Here is a 20,076-nt window from a genome sequence, read left to right as displayed (position 1 = left end):
TACCTAAAAATTTGTTGTTTTTTGGTATACGTATGGAGCATCATCTTCAAACTAATAAGATGACCATTGACCACGCAAAAAATAGCCAAGTTCAACACTAATAAGGAATGAGTTTAAACTTAGGAAAATAATTAATAGGGTGAGCACTTACAAATTACACTACAGAACTGATAACAGAGAGCTCAAGATCATAGTATTATTCTTTAGGCAAAAAACGTGAACAACAGTTCATTTAAAATAGTGAAGAATGCCCCCATTAGGCAGCATATTCCCCAGTTGGATTAGGTCAACTTCAACATCTTACAATCATCACTTTCTATTCACATTATAACGAAAACGACATGTTACTTGCAAGCTAAAGTTGCCCTAAAACTAATAAACAATCCAACAAAGCATTCTTCTTGCTTTTAATAGAATGATCCAAATTCCTATCTTTTGAAGAAAAATAGTAGAAAGCAAGCCAAAGATCAAAATGGTTGCAGTATTCAACAAAGATCTTTTGAGTTGGTACCTCATTACCCTTAAGCTCAAAGAAACAGTTGATGCTGGACTTCAAAATGCTCCTACTCCTACCACCAGCAGATCCATTGAATTTCCAGAACTGCCCCTGTTGCATAAAGAACAACATCAGCCATCTGATTCTTTGAAAGTTACTATTGAGGAAAATGCACCTATTTTAGAAGAGGATCCTAAATCACCGGAATCCGAATGGGTAATTAGCATTAAGGAGAAATTAGAGCAAGCTAAGCAGGATAATGATGCTGGATCATGGGCTAAACTTTCCATTTACAGAGTCCCCTTAAGCTTGCGCAAAGATGATGATAAAGCTTATATTCCTCAAATTGTTTCTCTTGGTCCTTATCACCACGGCAAAAGACGCCTACGCAATATGGATCGCCATAAATGGCGAGCCGTTTACCACATCCTCAAGCGGACAAATCAAGAAATTAAACTGTATTTTGATGCAGTAAGAGAGCTTGAAGAGAAAGCACGCGCTTGTTATGAAGGGAATATTACAATGAGCAGCAATGAGTTTGTTGAAATGATGGTTCTTGACACTTGTTTTGTTCTTGAGCTATTTTGTGGAGTTGCTGGTGGATTCAAGCATCTTGGTTATGCGAGGAATGATCCGATTTTCGCGATGCGCGGATCGATGCATTCTATACAGAGAGATATGATCATGATTGAGAATCAAATTCCATTATTTATTCTTGATCGGTTGTATGGGATTCAATCTGAAATGCCTGATGAGAAAGGTATTGTAGCAAGGTTAGCTTTAAGGTTCTTTGATCCATTGATGCCAACTGATGAGCCATTGACACAGAGTGACTTGAACAAATTCAAGTCTTCTATGGGACGTTCTGCTTCTTTTGATCCATTGGGAGACCTTGGTGGACTTCATTGCCTTGATGTTTTCAGGTAAAAGTTACAAATGTGCGGGTTGGATCAAAATAGGTTCAGTCAATAAACTGATCATGAGTTTGTTCTGGTCATAATCCAATTTCTGCTGACCTCTCCTCTTTTTTTAAAAATAAAATTGTTTGTGAAAAAAATAATAAAAACAAATGTAATTTTTTTCCAGTTAAGTTCTTCAAAAATTACATATTTTTCAAGCTCCACATTTGATTTTGTATGTTTTAGATTGGATTACATTTTGACCCGGTAGGTTATTTTGGGTGCAATTGGGTTAAGTCAACGCAAGAGTCATAACCCAACTCATTCAAACTTGAACGGGTTAATCGGTTGCTAAAAATGAGTTGATTTTGATACCTCTATTTTCAGGAGGAGCCTTTTGCAGACAGGGCCTAAGCCAACACCTAGGACGTGGATCAAGCGTTGGTCACATTCGAATCGGGTTGCAGACAAACGCAGGCAGCAGTTGATTCATTGTGTTTCGGAGCTAAAAGACGCTGGGGTTAAGTTCAAGAAAAGGAAGACTGATCGGTTCTGGGACGTTAAATTTCAGAATGGAATCCTCAAAATGCCTCGGCTTTTAATCCATGATGGTACAAAGTCACTTTTCCTCAACCTGATTGCTTTTGAGCAGTGCCATCTTGACTGCACAAATGACATAACTTCGTACGTAATCTTCTTGGACAACTTGATCGATTCGCCAGAGGATGTTAGTTACCTCCATTATTGTGGAATAATTGAGCATTGGCTTGGTAATGACGCGGAAGTTGCTGACCTCTTCAATCGACTTTGTCAAGAGGTCGTTTTCGACATCAATGACAGTTACCTTTCACAGTTATCTGACCAAATTAACAGGTACTATGACCATAGGTGGAATGCTTGGCGTGCTACTTTAAGCCACAAGTATTTCAACAACCCATGGGCAATTATCTCCTTCATTGCTGCTGTTATTTTGATACTGTTCACCTTCGCACAAACGTTTTATGGAGTCTATGGCTACTACAGACCACCTCAATAGTTCTCAATCAATTCTTCAGACAGATTTTTACTATTAATACACAATAGCTAATATACATTGTATATGCCAAGACGCAGGGCCACAACCGCCTTGCTCCACCGGCATTTGGATTATTATTCCCTTCTTTGGTTCTTAAACACTTGACTGGTCAATGGAAAACCAGAAAAGTTCTTTTTGTTTTTTCTCTCCTTTTTTTTTTGGGGGTGTGCCACGGTCTTTGGCAGACCGTGCTCTAAACACAAATTGGTGTGCACTTGTAATTGTGAAGATTCAAATGGTTTCTGCCATACTTAAACTTTTTAGAAACTTACATCTGGAACATTGTCGATCTCACTGATTCACTGTTTACTAACTACAGTTAAATATTTATTTGCTTTAAAGAGAAGCTTCTGGCACAGCAGAAGCCTGCAGACAACTAACAAAAGCATTGGCAGGCTTCTCTGCAGAGTTAGGTGGAAAATTGATCGAAGGTACTATATGACATTGGTTTGCAGAAAGCTACACACATGGAAAATTAAGATTTCAATACAATATGAACAACGCCCAGAGGCAAAGCAACGATCATCGCCTCGATGCTAATTCCCCTAACAGTTTCTTCCACTTCCATTAATATCCTAGAAAATCTTTGGCTATTGAAGCAGAAAAGAAAGATTACTGGCAGCTGCATGATGTATTCCATAGAATAAGCAGCTGCTGAGGACCTGTATGTTCCAGTCTAAGGGAGAAGATCTTCACTTTCTGATGAAATTGCTTTCTTGCCATCATACCGCTGAAAGGGTGGAGGGAATAGGGATGAAAACACAATTCTCAATCACAAAGGATAATTATGAAAACAAAGGCGAAAGCAAGAGAAATTTAGTTAGATAAGAAAGGTTTAACCTGCTTCCCAAAAGAGAACGGCACATATTTATATATTATCATGTGTCGTATTTGTCTTCTCATTGTGAGTGTGAACAGCACAATCCAATAGAAAAGGAGAATTGGCCAAAAGACAGGCACATCAAATGCACTGAAGAATGTTAACACGAAGGCAATGCAGAAAGCCTTGGTAATTGAGTACCTTCACACAGGAAAACAGAAAAATCAATGCCCACAAAATCATTGAAAAATTAGACATGCTTTATGTGCTGCTTATACAGGTTATGGCATATAAAATTTATTTTGACATGGATGACAAAGGACAGGCCTAACGGATTATTACAATTTTCAAGTTAGCATAGATCAGCAGCCGGGGAAATGAACAAAAATGTCGAACAAGGGACTGTATCTATTGATTTCTGCAGCAAGTAAACACGAAAATACCCATTGAGACAGAGAGACACGCTATTTGACTATTTCTGTACAATCTCCCTCTTTGATGGACGATGGACCATAAAAACTACAAAAGTCAGCGAAAGGTTCAGGTCAACAGTACGCACCTGTTGCAAGCACGACAATATAAATAACAATCATTCAACAACTCCACAAATTTGGGTGTGAAGCAGTAAAAATGCTATCCTTTTTAGCCCCTAGACAAGAATGCTAAAAATGTCACATAGCTATCAAGGGGCATCCAGCTGCATACATATCCATTTCTTGTTTTCAATAATATATAATACTTGAGCAGCAGCACGTTTTGGTCCTATAATTTATGAAGCCTTTTAACTCCCTAGTTTCATTTGAACCCTATCAGACTATCACCCCTCAACCAGCAGAGTATGTAGCTCACTATGAAATGAGGTAAACATATATTGCACTTAGAAAGTAAGCCATACTTCTGGAATTTCAATCAAATTGCTCCTTTGGTTAGTAGAAATTCAACCTGCTGTGGGAGGAAGCATGTCCTAGCACTAACAGACTTTCGGACGGTGCCACAAGAGGACGGACAAACATTGACTGAAGAATTGAAAAGAACGTCAGCTTGCATCAAGCATGCCAGGTCTATCCCTTACTATGTAAACTCCCATATGTACAGAATGTTAAAAATAACCATGGCCAGCCACAAGAAATATGTGAAATGCTAGTAAATGCTTGCAAATTTATCTGGTTTATACATGATAGAGAGACGAGACCATGGTTCCCAAATATATACACCATCACTGACTATATAAATATCAAAGCAATGGACGGTTGCTCCATTTTTCTGTTAGGAGCTTTCAGTTTTACGATAATCCTGCACTACACATGCAGATTTATTATTTCATGCATGCATAAAGTGTAACATAGCTTTATTTTGTTGTGTGTGTCGAGAGACAGAAGGGGAGAGGGAAGGGGGTTCTAATTTGATTCCAATTATCACTTAGACAAAAATAAAATAAAATTATCACTTAAAGACACCTATGAACATGTTGAAGTGAGAGATAGTGAGGATTACTTTTGTTAGCTCCAACATCAATAGTCTTGACTGTTGATAAAGAATCTCAAAATAAGGTTTTAACTATTTTCATGACCTGAGACAAAAACTATCACATCATATGTCTCGCAATTTCTTACAATCTGTTATTCACAACCATACTAATCTTGCTGCTCTATATCTAGCTCAAGAGACATAACCATCTACAGTTTGGAAAGAACAATTTTTGCAACTGAAACTTACTATAGAGGAGCATTTCCTACTTAAAAGGTCCACATCGTAACAGTACCGCACCACCAAGTATCCACCCCAGGTATTAAGTTACACTGACGGCGACAAAGATACACTAGTCCATAATATAATCATATCACAATGCTCACTTCGACATCACCAGATATATAACTTAAACGTATAAGAAAAGATGATGAAATTATAAAACTGAAAGGTAAGTCATGGGAAATCGGCAATATCACATGCAACATCAAATCTTTCACTAACAAACACACAAACACCAGCCCGCCACATTCAACACTGGATTCTACATCAATGAAGAGTATGGATCAAGATCAGTTCTTTTTGGGGTAAGATTATAATGCAATTAGTAGTTATTTATAGAATTTACACTGACAACTTTTAATGCAGTAATCAAAGCCTGTAGTTGCTTAAACATCACATGTTAACCCTAAAAAATCTCAAACCCTCACTAATCTAGCTAAGCGATTGCAGGTTTGAGTTAAGTGCAATGCCAAAAAACAATGGGAAACTGTATCACTTGCCCCTGGATAGCTAAAGAATAAATAATTAGGATTTTTAACTCAAACTTAAAAATAATGAGGATGCAATTAAGAGAAAGATCAATAGATTGTCTACGATTATCATTATCATCTAGTAGTAGTTTTTATTTACTTATTAATTATAATCTACTTAAATAGGAGTTCCAAATCCTAATTAACTACTTTCAATTTCCCCATCCCTCTGCCAAAAATGGTATATTTTTGCAAAAACAAACAGAAGATAACAAAGCGCATAAACATAACTCAAGTGTTAATCTCTGATCACCTACATAAAACTTAAAAATTAAGTTAACAAAAGTTGCGAAAGATATGAGGGATAGGAATTGACAGAAAACACACCAGAACTTAAACTCAGGGAGGCGACGAACAAAAGGGCGGAATTCGTCAGTTTCTCGGGTTGGCAAAGTCGGGCCATCGGATAAATCCTGGACCTCCGGGTCAACCTGCGGCGAAAGGAAGCCGACGAGGAGGTTAAGGATGTAGATGCCGAGGGCGTAGGAGACAACGTAGAATCCTTCCAACAGGTACACGCGCACTACATACAAGACAGCGATAAAGACGAACACGATCCAACGGTAGAGTACATGCGGCGTCGTTTTATCCAGGAAGTGCTGGAACGACTGGGAAGCAGATGCTGTCAATTGTGTAAAACCAGTGGATGGAGTAGACGAGGAAGCATCGCCGGCGATGGAGCCGGCGCCGTTGATGTCCATGACGTGAGTGTGTTTTTCTCTTAGATCGCTTTACTCTTTAGTTACTTATGCCGTCACGCGCGGTGTGTTCCTATCTGAGAAAATAGAGTAAAATTTGGAAGAATGCTATGCCCGCACGCTTCTTGCGTTCTCTCTGTGAAACTCCAAAGCAGTGACGGACATCAAGTAGTGCAAAATTTTAAGATTATCTGTGTACGCCTGTGCTCCTCTTTCAATTTGGAAAACTTCGAAAACCCACGCACAAAACTTCTTCTGATTACCAATTGTTTCTTCCCTTGAAATGATTTGGTTAACTAACAAATTGATATAAAGGAAAATTAGTTAGGTTAGGACTTAGTTACATCGAAGTGATGCAAGGTTACCAAAATGCTAATCTTACTTCTCTTTTAAATTAACATTATCTATTTTCCTTAATTGAAATGCTTGTCTTGTTTTAGATTTCACATATGTTTCAACAGCCCTATTTCTAGTCTGATGCATACTTTAGCAATCCTGGACAACGAAAAAGCTCAAAACATCCTTAATATCATGCATAATGCTAGAAATGATCTAGAATTTACTATTAATTAATTTTTTTATCCTATTAATTGTTAAAAAAAATAATCTATTGATAGTTAAATCTGTTTACCTTCAAAAATGAGTAACAATTAAATTTGTACGCGGTTTAAAAGATACGTGATTTAATTCAATACGAATGATCTAATAACAATAAGTAATTAAATTAAAGAAAAAATGAACGATCAAACCAATCATCATGTGGTGATCAAGCCTGATCTCAAGTTGAACACTGAAATTCTTCCTTCGATCGGACCCTCGATATAAGCTCGGTTGCGATTAAAGAAGAGAATAACTGAAGAACACTTTGGATAATAGCTAGAAATTAAAAATAAATATTTATTGTTTTGATTTGCGTGTCAACAACATGTCAAAATAAAAGAAACTCTTCCCTTTATATAATAGAAAAATTTTAGTCCTAATACAAGTCTAAATAAGGTAAAAATCTTCTTTTCCGGTAAATGCCGATCTGCAGTTGATATCGGACGGGATTCGCGCCGTAATATCCGGTTTAGGGCGAATATTACGGCTTCCTACTTATCATGCCTAACCGTTTCTCTTTTTCCCGTGGTCTCAAAATTTTACTTGGTCTGGGTCCGTTATTTTGTCGTATCCGATCCCAGATACATCGTTCACTCCTCCTCGGTTCCGATATGAGGGGTCTTTCGGCCTTGCTTGTAGTTACGTCGAACCGTGTTTTCCTTTTATTTCCTTATCGGGGAATCGAAAAACATTTTGCCCCCGATTTTACTCATACACAGTTAGTCCCCTCGCTTTTCGGAGAGCAGATTTATCGAAGCGACAGGAAGCGATTAATTGACCCCGGTTCCTTCTCCCATACGTTATAACCGAGTTGACGGGTCAGTGAAACGTCCCATCAGTCACGTCGTTCTGACTTCGGACACGTGTCAGCCAGTGGTTGACCTTTCTCGAATGCGAAACGTCACGCATTGATTTCCCCCTCTATAAAAGCTTCGATCATTTTTTTACTTTTTTACTTTCCAATTTCAAAACTTCTTAATTTACCCCCGAAATTTTCACTTGTTCCTAACCCCTTCAAATCTTCATACATTGTTCTATATACCTTTATATCTTCATCTTTCTATTTTCAAATATTCACTCCCCATCTTCAAACCTTCAAATTTGACCTTCAAACCTTCATCATCATCTTCAAATCTTCATCATCACCTTCAAATCTTCATATTTCCCAGAATCCGATGGCGAAGACTTCGAAATCTGTGCCTCAATAGACCATCCCTTCAACTTCTAACCTGGCCACAAATGTTGAGGTGGTCATACAAGAAGTGGCCCTGGAACCTCCCCTGAAGAACTTCATCCCCGAAGGCTGATCTATTGAAAATGAATTCAAGGTCGAGAAAGCCTCCAGTTAACATAATCGAAGCGAGGAGGTATGGAGATACATATGCTCCATCACCGAGGACATGCTCCCTACGGTTCGGAAGGACTGTAAATGGGAGGGCAAAGAAGTAGTTGTCCCTGATCCTGACAAGGACATCACCACACATGTGGAGGGGTATCTAAGTGTTTACACATACCCCTGCACACTTGCCCCTGTGAACCCCAAAGTCCTCGACATTTGCAGAAGGTACGAGGTCTACCTCGGGTAGTTCCCATGGTGAGTGCTCTTCCTGACCAAACTTACTTACATACTCAACTGTCGTCTTCACTAAATCCCTCTCTTTCTTTCGTATGTTTTCTCAAGACCACTAAGCTTCGGGCGCTAAATGAGGACGAGGATTCGTCCTCACCTAATAAACCCTCCGCTTCGGGAAAGCCTGAGGATGCTGCGAAGAAAGAGGAGAAGAAGAGAAGAAAGAGAAAGTCTTCAGGTTACCCGAACGTCTAAGCCAAGAAGAAAATAGTAGTGGTCCGGGCTCGAAAGAGAAATAAGAAGAGCATCCAAGCCAGGGTACCGGACTCTGACTCCCTCTACTAGCCTAGGGATTACCCTGAAGATGACGAACTAGAGTTCGTCGCTCATGGGCCGGCCATTGATGATGAAGAGCAGGCGACAACTGGGGGAAGCGACCGAGAGGCCGACCCCTCTTTATCTCGAGAGCCAGAAGGAAAATCAGAGGCTACGGTCCCCCAAGAAACTACCCCTGCTCCGAGGGAAGGTTACGGTGTCATTGGCATCACGGAATTGTCATCACATATAGAGTCCTTATTTGATGAGGCTCAGGCCGTCAAGCAAAAGCCAAACGAGACGACACGGGCCGCAGACGAGGCCCTCAACCTATTTTTTGATGGTATGGACATCGGCGCGTTGGAGGATTACTCCGGGTTCGGTCACCTAGAGATCCCAAAAAAAGTCATGTCGTTGGACGCAAGCAAGCCGAGTTTGAGCCTAAAGCTGGTGAAGCAGTTCCCTGCTCCGAGCATGGATCCCGACCGTAAAAGAACCGTCGTGTTTATGATCCCGGCGGATAATCGGGTGTTGTCCGAACTGGTTAGTGTGGCCAATTATCTTTGTTGCCTAGTGACCGAAGAGGATCAGATGAAGAAGAACGAGGTGAGCACACCGAGCCTCTCTAATGAGGCACAACAGGCACTGAACCGGGTAAGTTTCCCTTTCCTTGTGCCCTTCATGCAACTCTTTAACTTTAGTGTATATTTACGATCTTATTGATTTGTATTTTAGGCTTCGGTGCTCTATCATGAAAGCTTCCATCAGTCTCAGATGGAAGTCAGCCAGCTCGAGTTCGAGCTCAAGGAGAAAATATGGCAGAAGTACATGTACAAGGTCCTCAGCGAATAAAAAGACGAGGGCCTCAAGGATACCCTCATTCTTCAAGTTGAGCTATAAAAAGCTCAAAGGGAGGCTTCATCCATGAAACGGGAGCATGCCGAACTGGTCAAGAAGGTAATGATATTTGCGATTAAGAAAGAGAGGTTAAGCGTAGTAGCTAACGATGCAACCTCGCAGGTTCTAGAGAAGATAGACTTGATTGACCAGCTCCGGGCCGAGATGAACGAGCTCAAAGCTTCGGCCGAGACACTAAAGAACAGGATGGACCTTTTGGACTCAAAAAAGGAGGCCACCAAAGAGGAGTTGGCATCGGTCAAGGACCAACTCCGGCTGACGAAGGATAAGACCGACAAGTGGTCTCGGCTAAATGATAAGCTCTGAGCACAACTGGATTCAGCTCGTAACGGGATGATCTTGGTCGAGAGTATACTGCGCTGAAGTCCAAGTTAGAGGCATCCTCGATCGATTCCTCCGAGGTCAAGGAGATGCTGGCCCAATACAAAACCGACGTGGAAATAGCCGAGGCGCGCTGCGGCTATCCCAGAGGGAGACCCTCGAGGAGATTCATGTCCGGGGGTTCGATCTATCGGCCGAGATTGAAGAGGCCAAGAGGGTTGGGGCGAGGCAAGAGAGCTATATGAGCCTGAGTGTTCTGGTGCTGAGTCAGGCTCCGGTGAAGATTAGGCGGAGATGACTTAGCTTATTTTTCATTTTCTTTTGTACATTTCTTTCGTTCATTTTTGGGGTCGTTTTACCATGCCTTTGTAAATATTTTTGGAATATATAAAATTTTCCTTTCGGTTATACTTTGTCTTTTATTTTTCAGTATCTATTTGCAACCTTTTATTTGAAGATCGTCATTAATGCCTTAGCATAAAATTGGACACAATCTAGAGTACTCGTTCCCCCGAAGCCCTAAAGGGGCCTGATTTTTATAATAACTCTGAGTTGATTAGGCTTCGAAATACTTGATAAAAATGAATCCTTTTAAGATACTTGAATGTTTTAGACACGACGGTGTTTTGCCGAGGGCAACCTTTTAATAGGTTTTAATCATATGTAAGGACCTTACTTTCTGGGTACAGACTTAGACGTCTCCGAGGTATTTTAAGTTGGTCGTAGCCTTTCATGTACGGGCCCTGCCTAATAGGCTCGGTGCCTCCATGATTCAATAGCCCGAGTTGTCCAATCTTTTTATCGGACAACAATCCCCAACTTAGGGTGGCCCATAGGCTCTAGGATTAAGGATCCGTTATTTATTCTAAATGACTCAACGAATGTATTGATAGTGCAAATACGTAGTGATAAAACATAGAGGGCAAATTTCTTTCATTGATTTGCATGTAGAGTACATAATCGGAGATGCATAAGCTTTTTGCTATGGCAAGAATAAGCTACATGGGTACAGTTCATTTGACCCTTACAATGAATCCTAATCATCAAGCCTTGGCTTTTAATATCAAATAATAACACCTTCTGAGGATCCTAACTTAGGGGGTAATGGCCCACAGTATTTGAGATCGAACTTCTGAGGGATCGAATATTGTTGGTACGGTATAAGTGATCAGCAACTTCGGCTTTAGGACGGCCTTCAAAACTAAGGTAGCATGTTTTACTGTTGCATCGTTAAAAACCTTGCTGTAAACCCACTTCGGAAAAAATCAGTTCAAGGAAAAAAGAGTACAACACTTGCTTTCAAACCTGATTGTCAAATTTGCCCTCGGCTGAGTACCTACATAAGTTAGTCCATAGCATAACAAATTTCAAAGGGATTTGTGTTTGTACTTTAGCAGTAGTTACGCGTTAAGTGAGCCATGTTCCAGTTGTTAGGTAGTTATACACCGTTTCCAGACTCGAGTTTATACGAACCTTTCCCGGTTATTCCGGCAACTCTATACGGACCTTCCCAGTTCGGGACTAGTTTCCCATCATTTGGGTTCTTGGTGTGTAGCGTTACTTTCCTTAACACCAAGTCCCCGACGTGGAAATGTTGTAAGTTAGCTCTTTGGTTGTATTATCTCCCCACTTGCTGCTTTTGGGCAGCCAACCGGACCAAGGCGGCTTCTTGCCTTCCGTCCAATAAATCCAAACTTGTGGTCATGGACTCGCCATTTGACATTACGGTAGCATACTGGAACCTCAGGCTCAGTCCCCCCCCCCCCCCGACCGGGATTAGGGCTTCCACCGTAGACTAGAGAGAATGGGATCACATCGGTACTTGACTTTGAGGTCGTTCGGTATGCCCACAAGATTTCGGGCAAGATTTCTTTTCACTTTCTCTTCGATTCAGCCAATCTCTTTTTCAAGTTTTGGAGTATAGTTTTGTTTGTTGACTGCACTTGTCCGTTTCCACTAGGGTGGTAAGGTTTTGATAATGTCTTTTTGATTTTGTGGTCTTCCAGAAACTTACTTACCTTGCTGCCGACGAACTGCTTTCTGTTGTCACAAACGATGTCGGCTGGTATCCTGAATCGATATATGATGTGATCCTAGAAGAAGTCGATGACCTCTTTCTCCCGAACCTTCTCGAATGCCTGAGCTTCGACTCACTTGTAGAAATAATCGGTCATGAGTAGTATGTATTGGGCTTTACCGGGCACCCATGGCAGGGGGGCATTGATGTCCATCCCCCATTTCATAAATGTTCATGGTGATAGGATCGGGTGAACCATCTCTCCCTGTTGATAAATCAACGGGGCGTGTCTTTGACAATCGTTGCATTTTCGTATGAAGTCTTTCGCATCTTTCTCCATATCGTTCCAGTAGTAACCGGCTCTGATTAATTTACGAACCAAGGATTCTCTCCCGAGTGGTTCCCATAAGTGCCCTCATGGACTTCTCTCATGGCATAGTTAGATTCCCCCAGACCCAAGCACCTAGCTAGTGGGCCAAAAAGGGATCTTCTGAACAATTTCCCCTCGACCAAGCTGAACCTGGCAGCTTTGGTGCACAGGGCTCTCGACTCCTTGGTATCCGATGGCAATTTTCCTATCTTCATGTAGTCTATGTATGTGTTTCGCCAATCCCAAGTCAAGCTTGTCGAGTTTACCTCTGTGTGACCTTCTTCTACCACCGAGTTCATCAGTTATACCACTGCCCCCGAGTCAAATTCATCGGAGTCGACAAACGACCCCAAGTTGGCCAGTGCATCGGTCTCGCTATTTTGATCTCGAGGTACGTGTCGTAGAGTCCATTCTTTGAATTGGTGTAAGGTCACCTGCAACTTATCCAAGTATCTCCGCATTTGTTCCTCTTTTACTTCGAAAGTCCCGTTGACTTGATTTATGACAAGGAGGGAGTCACATTTGGCCTTAATCACTTCGGCCCCTAGGCTCTTAGCCAGTTCTAGACTTGTAATCATAGCTTCATACTCGACTTCGTTGTTAGTCAATTTTATAGTTTTAATAGACTATCTAATTACGTTACCCGTAGGTGGTTTCAATACGATTCCAAGCCCACATCCCTTAGCGTAGGGTCAAGATCCCCGAACTAATCCCTGAAGTGAGCAAAAGTTCCTGCTCGACCTCGGGTACCAAGGCCGGCGTAAAGTCAGACACAAAATCCGCCAAATCTCCAAGATGATTTTTTTGAAAAAAAAAAAGAGAATAGATCATCCATTTTTCTACCGCATATCCTAATTTGAGATTTTATGGAGGTTCGGGGTTTGTACTCGATATCGTACCCGCTAATTTTTATGGCCCATTTGGCCAACCGGCTCGAGAGCTCAGGCATACATATATATATATATATATATATATATATATATATATATATATATATATATATTCTACTGGAATTATTGATTTGGAAACCTCGTCTCTTACTAGCAATTGAATTATGATGGAGATAGCTCGTTTCTGTCTCTTAACGCTTACTGATATATACAATGTGCATTTGTGTGTATGTACTTATATACTCTGTGCGCATTTGTGCCTTGCTTCACCAGGAACTAATTCATTGTCAACCACTTAATACATTTCAAACTCTAGCCTGTCACTCAAGTGTCTCAGCTTATAAATGTTCAATTGTAATTTGTCAATTCCTGATAGTTACTGGAGATGGAAAATAATGCGGCGGGATTTTCTCAACAGTTGGGTACTGCCTAAGCTGCAGGGCAAAAACGAGATAAATTGTCAAGAATGCAGACTTTTAGGTGAAGGTAGAATATTCGATGATCAGACTCATAACCAGTATGCCTCTGAAAATGAGACTCTTGGGCAGGCTGTTGATATAGACACAGCAGGTTGGAAGGAAAGCTAGGATGATAAACCGCCCGATAATATCAAAACCGATACAAATTCGCCCGATATCTTATCGGGTGGCTAGCGAATTAATACATTTAAAAGCCGATAAATGATAAGCCAAACTATTAAGAGTAACTAACCTCCTGATATGTGTATATCAATCCGAGTTTGGTTGTACCCGGAATAAGCATCGAGAAAACTCAGTATCTCGTGTCCGGCCGACACGTCGATCATTCGATCAATGTTAGACAAAGGGAAAGAGTCCTTCGGACATGCCTTGTTTAGATCCTTATAATCCACACACATCCTAAGTTTATTTCCTTTTTAGGAACGACTACTAAGTTAGCTAACGAATCCGCGTATTTAACTTCCCGGATGGAACCTATTTTCAGAAGTTTAGATACTCATCCTTGATGAACGCACGTTTGATCTCGGACTGTGGCCTTCTTTTCTGCTTAACCCGATAGAACTTTGGGTCCAAGATCAATTTATGAGTTGTTACCTCCGGTGGGATCCCTGTCATGTCTAGATGGGACCAGGCAAAACAATCGGCATTAGCTTTAAGAAAATCAATAAGTTTTTTCCTGAACTCGGGGGTTAATCCCGTGTCCAGATATACCTTTCGATCTGGTAGGTGCTCGATCAATATAACCTACTTCATCTCCTCGATCATTGATTTGGTGGCATCGGTGTCATCAGGTGCTATAAATGATCTCGGGACGCCGTAATCATCCTCATCGTCTGTTTTGTGCTCATTTCGTGTTTCCGGCTCGGTTAAGGCCGGTATCATTGATTGCTATTTAGTTTCTTTTTCTTTGGCCGGTTCCCTGCTTTTTGATGTTGAAACCGCGGGCACCGGGATAACTTCATCGACAACGAACATTTCCTTTTGCGGCTGGATGTTCCACGTAGCCTGTTTTGACTCCTCCTAGAGTGGGAAATTTCAGCGCTTGATGTAAGGTCGAAGGCACCGCTCTCATACTGTGAATTCATGGCCTTCTGAACAAGGTGGTGTACCTCATATCCCCTTTGATCACGTAGAACTTTATTTCTTGGGTGGTCCCGATAGTGTTTATCAGTAAAGTTATCTCACCCTTTGTGGTCTCGCACGCTATGTTAAATCTGTTCAATACCCAAACCGCGGTATGATTTGGTCCTGCAACCCAGTTGTTCTACGACCCTCTATTGGATGATGTTGGCCGAGCCACATGGATCAATCAAAACACGTTTAACCTGAGATTTATTGATAAGTATGGATATTACCAGTGCATCATTGTGAGGCTGGACGATTCCCTCGGCGTCTTCGTTGCTGAACGAGATGGCTCCTTCCTGGACATAATCCCGGGTGCATTTTTCTCTCGTGATAGAAACTTTGGTGCGTAATATTATTGGCCCTTAGGGGACATCCACTCCCCCAATGATCAAGTTGATCACGTGCTGGGGATCCTCTTGTTCAACCAGTTTGTTGGTGTCCTTGTTTATGAAGTGGTTTTTGGCTCGCTCGCTTAGGAATTACCGAAGGTGTCCATTGTTGTACAATCGAGCTACTTCTTCTCTTAACTGTCGACAGTCTTCGGTCATGTGACCATGAGTACCATGGTATTTACACACTAAGCTATGATCTCTCTGGGCGGGATCGAACTGCAGTGGTCTTGTCCACTTAGTCTCTTTGATACGTCCTATGGATGACACTATACTTGCAGTGTATAAGTTGAAATTATACTCCGATAATCTCGGTGCTTCCCTACTCCTGAGTGACCTATCAAACCCGTTCTTGCTCATCAGGCCCGGGCTACTCGGTCCTTGATTATTTCTCTTGTTGTTCCTTATCGGGTGGCGCCCAGATCCGTTTACCCTTCGATCCGCCATGTACGGCTAGTATCGATCTCGGACCAACCTTGGCTTCTGATCGATGATCCTCTTAGGTTTATCATTGGTTCTGTTGGAATAAACGGACCCCGAAGGGGCCCTGAGTTGGTCGTCCTCGACTCTAATCTTCGATTGATACTTGTTGTGGACGTCGGCCCAGGTGACCGCCGGGTACTCTACCAAGTTTTGCTTAAACTGTTAAGAAGACACGGAACTTCGGGGTTAAGCCCTTGAGTAAATTCCTGAACGACCCAATCATGCGCGACCGGGGGCAGATCTTTATGTTCTATCTGGAACCTCGACACGAACTCCATAAGCATATCGTTATTCCTTTTCTTGACCTTGAAAATGTCTGACTTCCTCATCTTGACCTTGATGGAGTCGGCATGGGCCTTTAGGAAAGCATCTGCAAGTATACCAAATGAGTCAATAGAATTTGGAGGCAAGTTGTGATACCATATCATTGCTCCCTTAGACAAGGTTTCCCCAAATTCTTTCAGTAACACCGACTCAATCTCATAGTCTTCCAGGTCATTACCCTTCATTGCACATGTATAGGAGGTTATATGCTCATTTGGATTCGTAGTCCCATTATACTTGGGAATGTCGGGCATTCGATACCTCTTCGGGATCGGCTTAGGTGTCGCGCTCAGGGGAAAGGCTTCTGAATGAACTTTTTAGAGTCCGACCCCTTCAATATCGGTAGTGCTCCCGGAATTTGATCGACCCTGGATTTATAAGCTTCCACTTTCTTGTCGTTGGCCCCTATCTTTTTCTCGCCATACTACACCCGCTTTGTCAATGCTTCGAGCATCTTCATCACCTCGGAAGTTTCCCAGAGCCCGAATTCTCCTAGTTCCACAGCAATTTGTTCATGCTATCGAGTATTTTCCCTGGTCTGCTCGGGCTCGACCCTATTAGGGGTGTGGCTCTGGTTCTGGAACTGCGCTAATGTCGCTTGCTGAGCTTGCAACATTTCGAAAATCAGCCACAAGCTCACACCATCACCTTTGATGGTCGGCTATAATCCCGTATTTTAGTCACTTATTGCACTCCAATTCACTGTACTTTACTTCTGCTTAAGCTTTAATTGATAATGTTTTGCACTGATTGTATGTTTTATCCTTTCAAGGAGATGATGCCGAGTTAAGAAGATGTTCTGGAGCTAAATTGAATAATTAGAGCTTTGAAATATGAGTAAAAGCCAAGGAATTAAATCGGAATCGCGTCCGGGGCTCATGGACCGGCATTGCATACGAAAGTTAGAAGAGAGAGCAAGGGCTAGAATAAACAAGTACTAGCGCATCGCATAAGCCGTGGAATTAAGCATCGCATTACTACAAAATTTCGTTAGAAGTTTCAGAAGTTCAGAGACTTAGAGCTTTTGGGTCTGACAGAAAAATACACTAATGCTTGCATAGTGCGTAGCATCAGTACAACATTTTATTAGACAAGCTAGGTTTAGAGAGTTTACATCCGAGCAAATTGCACTAATGCTACGCACCCTGCGTAGCATAGTGCGACGCATGAAGTGCAAAAAGTTTGTAGGTTTTCCCACTTCGCCTCAAAGAGGGTAGTTTCATCTGGGATCATTCCTACTTGGTATAAATACACTAGAAACACGTTTTTGAGAGGACTTTTGACATACTTTCGACCTAAGAAAGCTAAGGATGAGTTGGAAGAACACAAGCACAAGGATTTCATCATTCCTTCCTCACTCAAGACCCGAGTTTGGATCGAATCTATGTTTTCCTATACTTTAATTATATTTGTGATGAATTTCTCCATGTCTATGGAGTAGTTACCTTTAGGGTTTGATGGATTTGGTGTATTGATGATTGTTTGTGGATTATAACTCTAGTTTTATGTATTGAATCATTTTGGAAGATTTAATTGTTGCATCTATATTCACTAGTTCATGTAATCAAGAGAGGCATAACTTGTGATATCTTTGCATTATATTGTTGGTTGAGTTCATAGATTCTTCTATGTAATCGAAAGAGGCTAGTTGAATCATTGATTAAACCTAGTTAGGAGAATAATCGAAAGAGGTTTTCCTAAAGACCAATCCACTACGCATTCTTACATATCTTCATAGTGCTTAATTTGGTTTGTCTCGTGAGGTTAAGGCTTAATCGAGAGAGGAGTTTCTGCTGAACATTTGAACCAATAATTGAGTGAATTCGAGAGACTCACTTGAACATTAGAAGTGAATTATCTAGAGTTAGATCCCGAACAATTATCTTGCACATATCCTATCAAAACTCTACATTCTCTCATTGATAACCTTATTTGCTTATTCCTTGTCTCGATAGTCACTAGTCAATAGCTTTAGATTCTTAGTTAATTTTAATTATTAATCATATAAATCTCAATTGTTGATCCACCTATATAGCAATCAAGCTAGAAACTATGAGAATACTATTTAAATCCAATCCTTGTGGATACAATATTATACTATACTATCTTTGATTAGCGAGCATAATTTAAGTGTGTGTTTTGCGCTCGTCAAAATTTGGCGTCGTTGCCGGGGATTGGCAATCAATAGTGTTCAAAATAGTGTTTCGTGCTAATTCAGGAATTTATTTTATTTTCTTTTTATTTTTTATTCTTCATGGGTTTCCTCTTTTGTGTGCATTCAACAGATTGACTCCTTTGGTGTATGACTCGATCTTCTTCAAAGGAATTGATTCCATACATCGTAGACATATAAAAGAGTCTGCGAAAGTTGAGTAAAGAGAAATAACTCACCGGAAAGTTCCTGGGGAAACCTTCAACCCAAGAACACATGGCTAATAACGGTGAAGATGAGGCAAATCTAGTTGCAAGAGAAGCAGTACATCAGAGAGAAGAAGCTGTAAGGATAGCAGCTGAGGCAACCCGTAGAGCCGCTGATGAGACCGTCCATGATGATGGGGGTCGAAGATTCAATCTGAATTGACCCTTGATTGAAGATCAGATCGAGAATGCGGTACTCAGGACTGGTAGAGAATTGGGTGATTACGTCAGACCGGTCTACAATCAGGGACTGTCCAGTGTCAGATCTCCACCAGTAGTAGCGAATAACTTCGAGTTGAAGCAAGGCTTGCTTCAAACTATCCAAAACAAATGCATTTTCATAGGGAAGGTGAACGAAGATCCTAACACTCACTTGATGGACTTTGAATAAATCATGAACACCTTCCAATACAATAGAGTATCAAAGGATGCAGTCTACTTAAGGGCATTCCCCTTTTCACTGAAGGATGACGCAAAACACTGGCTTCGTAGCTTACCAACGAGGTCGATCAGGACATGGGAAGATATGACTAGAAAGTTTCATGACAAATACCTCTCAGCTACAAAAAACAGTGAAGTTCAGAAAGAAAATTCACAAATTTTGCCAGACGGACACCGAAACAGTTTTCGAGGCTTGGGAAAGATTTAAGGAGATAGTGAGGAAGTGTCAGCATAATGGGATTGAATTGTGGATGCAAATCCAAGACTTTTGGGATGTACTAACACCTCCCTCATGACGAACTCTGAACATTATAGTTGGTGGTCCTTTAATGAAGAAGACTCATGAGGAGATTGTGGCACTACTTGATGAGCTCTTTGAAGATGCTAACTAGTGGCCTTCTGAGAGCAATGATAGAAGAAAATCAGTCGGGGTTCATCAAGTAGATTCCAATACATCAGTGCAAGCCCAACTAGACACCATGGCTAAAGAGATAAGAAATCTGACCTTAGCCAAGGTCCAGAGTCAACCATCACCAATTTGGTATTTCTGTGGAATAGGTCATCCAACGCATGAGTGTCAGGACATAGCTGCATATGCAGTAGTAAATGTTGTGGAAAGCTTTGATAGAGGCAACTACCATAGTGGTAATAATTTCAATCCTATGGGACAGAGGCACCGAGGCTATTCGTGGAACTCACCAAATGGTAGCATGAACTCATGGCGGCAAAGTAACTCTAGACCCCAGGGACAAGGAGCTCCAGGTTTTCAAAATCAGCAGAGGCAGTAGTATCAGCCTCCACAGTCTAATCGACCTAGCATGAAAGATCTAATTAAGACCTTCATTATCAAGACAGATGAGAGGTTTGACGCCCATGGTGCAGCTATCAAAGAAATGGGCACATCTTTTCGAAACCTGGAAAGATAGGTTGGGTAACTAGCTACTCTAATGTCTGAGAGGGTCCCAGGAATGCTCCCAGCTAATACAAAAAGAAATCCCAAAGAAACAGTGAATGTTGTAACATTAAGAAGTGGGCAAGCTTTGAAAGATCTCACCCCCAATCCAAAACGATATGATACTTGAAAAAGAAAGTGGGGAGCAGCTGAAAAGTGATGTTGATAAGAAGAAGAAAGGCCAGATGGAAGTTGAG

General features: G+C 41.2%; 3 protein-coding genes across 3 annotated transcripts; 1 reads left to right on the top strand and 2 right to left on the bottom strand.

The window, feature by feature from the left end:
* Positions 1 to 208: 208 nt before the first annotated feature.
* LOC104111593 (UPF0481 protein At3g47200-like) lies at positions 209 to 2,750 on the top strand. Its single transcript, XM_009621328.4, has 2 exons — positions 209 to 1,419; positions 1,783 to 2,750. The coding sequence occupies exons 1-2, from the start codon at positions 473 to 475 to the stop codon at positions 2,429 to 2,431; spliced, it is 1,596 nt and encodes a 531-aa protein (XP_009619623.1). The 5' UTR covers positions 209 to 472; the 3' UTR covers positions 2,432 to 2,750.
* Positions 2,751 to 2,775: 25 nt separating this feature from the next.
* Positions 2,776 to 6,583, bottom strand: LOC104111596 (protein RER1A-like). Its single transcript, XM_009621329.4, has 3 exons — positions 5,897 to 6,583; positions 3,311 to 3,491; positions 2,776 to 3,200 (listed from the first exon to the last, which is right to left on the bottom strand). Exons 1-3 carry the CDS (start codon positions 6,268 to 6,270, stop codon positions 3,147 to 3,149), a joined length of 609 nt encoding a protein of 202 aa, XP_009619624.1. The 5' UTR covers positions 6,271 to 6,583; the 3' UTR covers positions 2,776 to 3,146.
* A 9,301-nt stretch (positions 6,584 to 15,884) lies between these two features.
* On the bottom strand, positions 15,885 to 16,322 carry LOC138905403 (uncharacterized). The gene has a single exon (XM_070193923.1). The coding sequence runs from the start codon at positions 16,320 to 16,322 to the stop codon at positions 15,885 to 15,887; it is 438 nt and encodes a 145-aa protein (XP_070050024.1).
* Between the last annotated feature and the right edge of the window lie 3,754 nt (positions 16,323 to 20,076).

The sequence above is a fragment of the Nicotiana tomentosiformis genome, chromosome 2 (assembly GCF_000390325.3).
Source record: "Nicotiana tomentosiformis chromosome 2, ASM39032v3, whole genome shotgun sequence".
Classification (NCBI taxonomy): domain Eukaryota; kingdom Viridiplantae; phylum Streptophyta; class Magnoliopsida; order Solanales; family Solanaceae; genus Nicotiana; species Nicotiana tomentosiformis.
This window is presented reverse-complemented; position numbering and strand designations above follow the sequence as displayed.

Coding starts and splice junctions, on each gene's coding strand:
- LOC138905403 (XM_070193923.1), bottom strand. CDS start 16,322: ATGCCCGACATTCCCAAGTATAATGGGACTACGAATCCAAATGAGCAT.
- LOC104111593 (XM_009621328.4), top strand. CDS start 473: ATGGTTGCAGTATTCAACAAAGATCTTTTGAGTTGGTACCTCATTACC. Junction 1,420..1,782: donor CATTGCCTTGATGTTTTCAG/GTAAAAGTTACA, acceptor CTCTATTTTCAG/GAGGAGCCTTTTGCAGACAG.
- LOC104111596 (XM_009621329.4), bottom strand. CDS start 6,270: ATGGACATCAACGGCGCCGGCTCCATCGCCGGCGATGCTTCCTCGTCT. Junction 3,492..5,896: donor CTCCCTGAGTTTAAGTTCTG/GTGTGTTTTCTG, acceptor TCCTGTGTGAAG/GTACTCAATTACCAAGGCTT. Junction 3,201..3,310: donor CGTTCTCTTTTGGGAAGCAG/GTTAAACCTTTC, acceptor CCACCCTTTCAG/CGGTATGATGGCAAGAAAGC.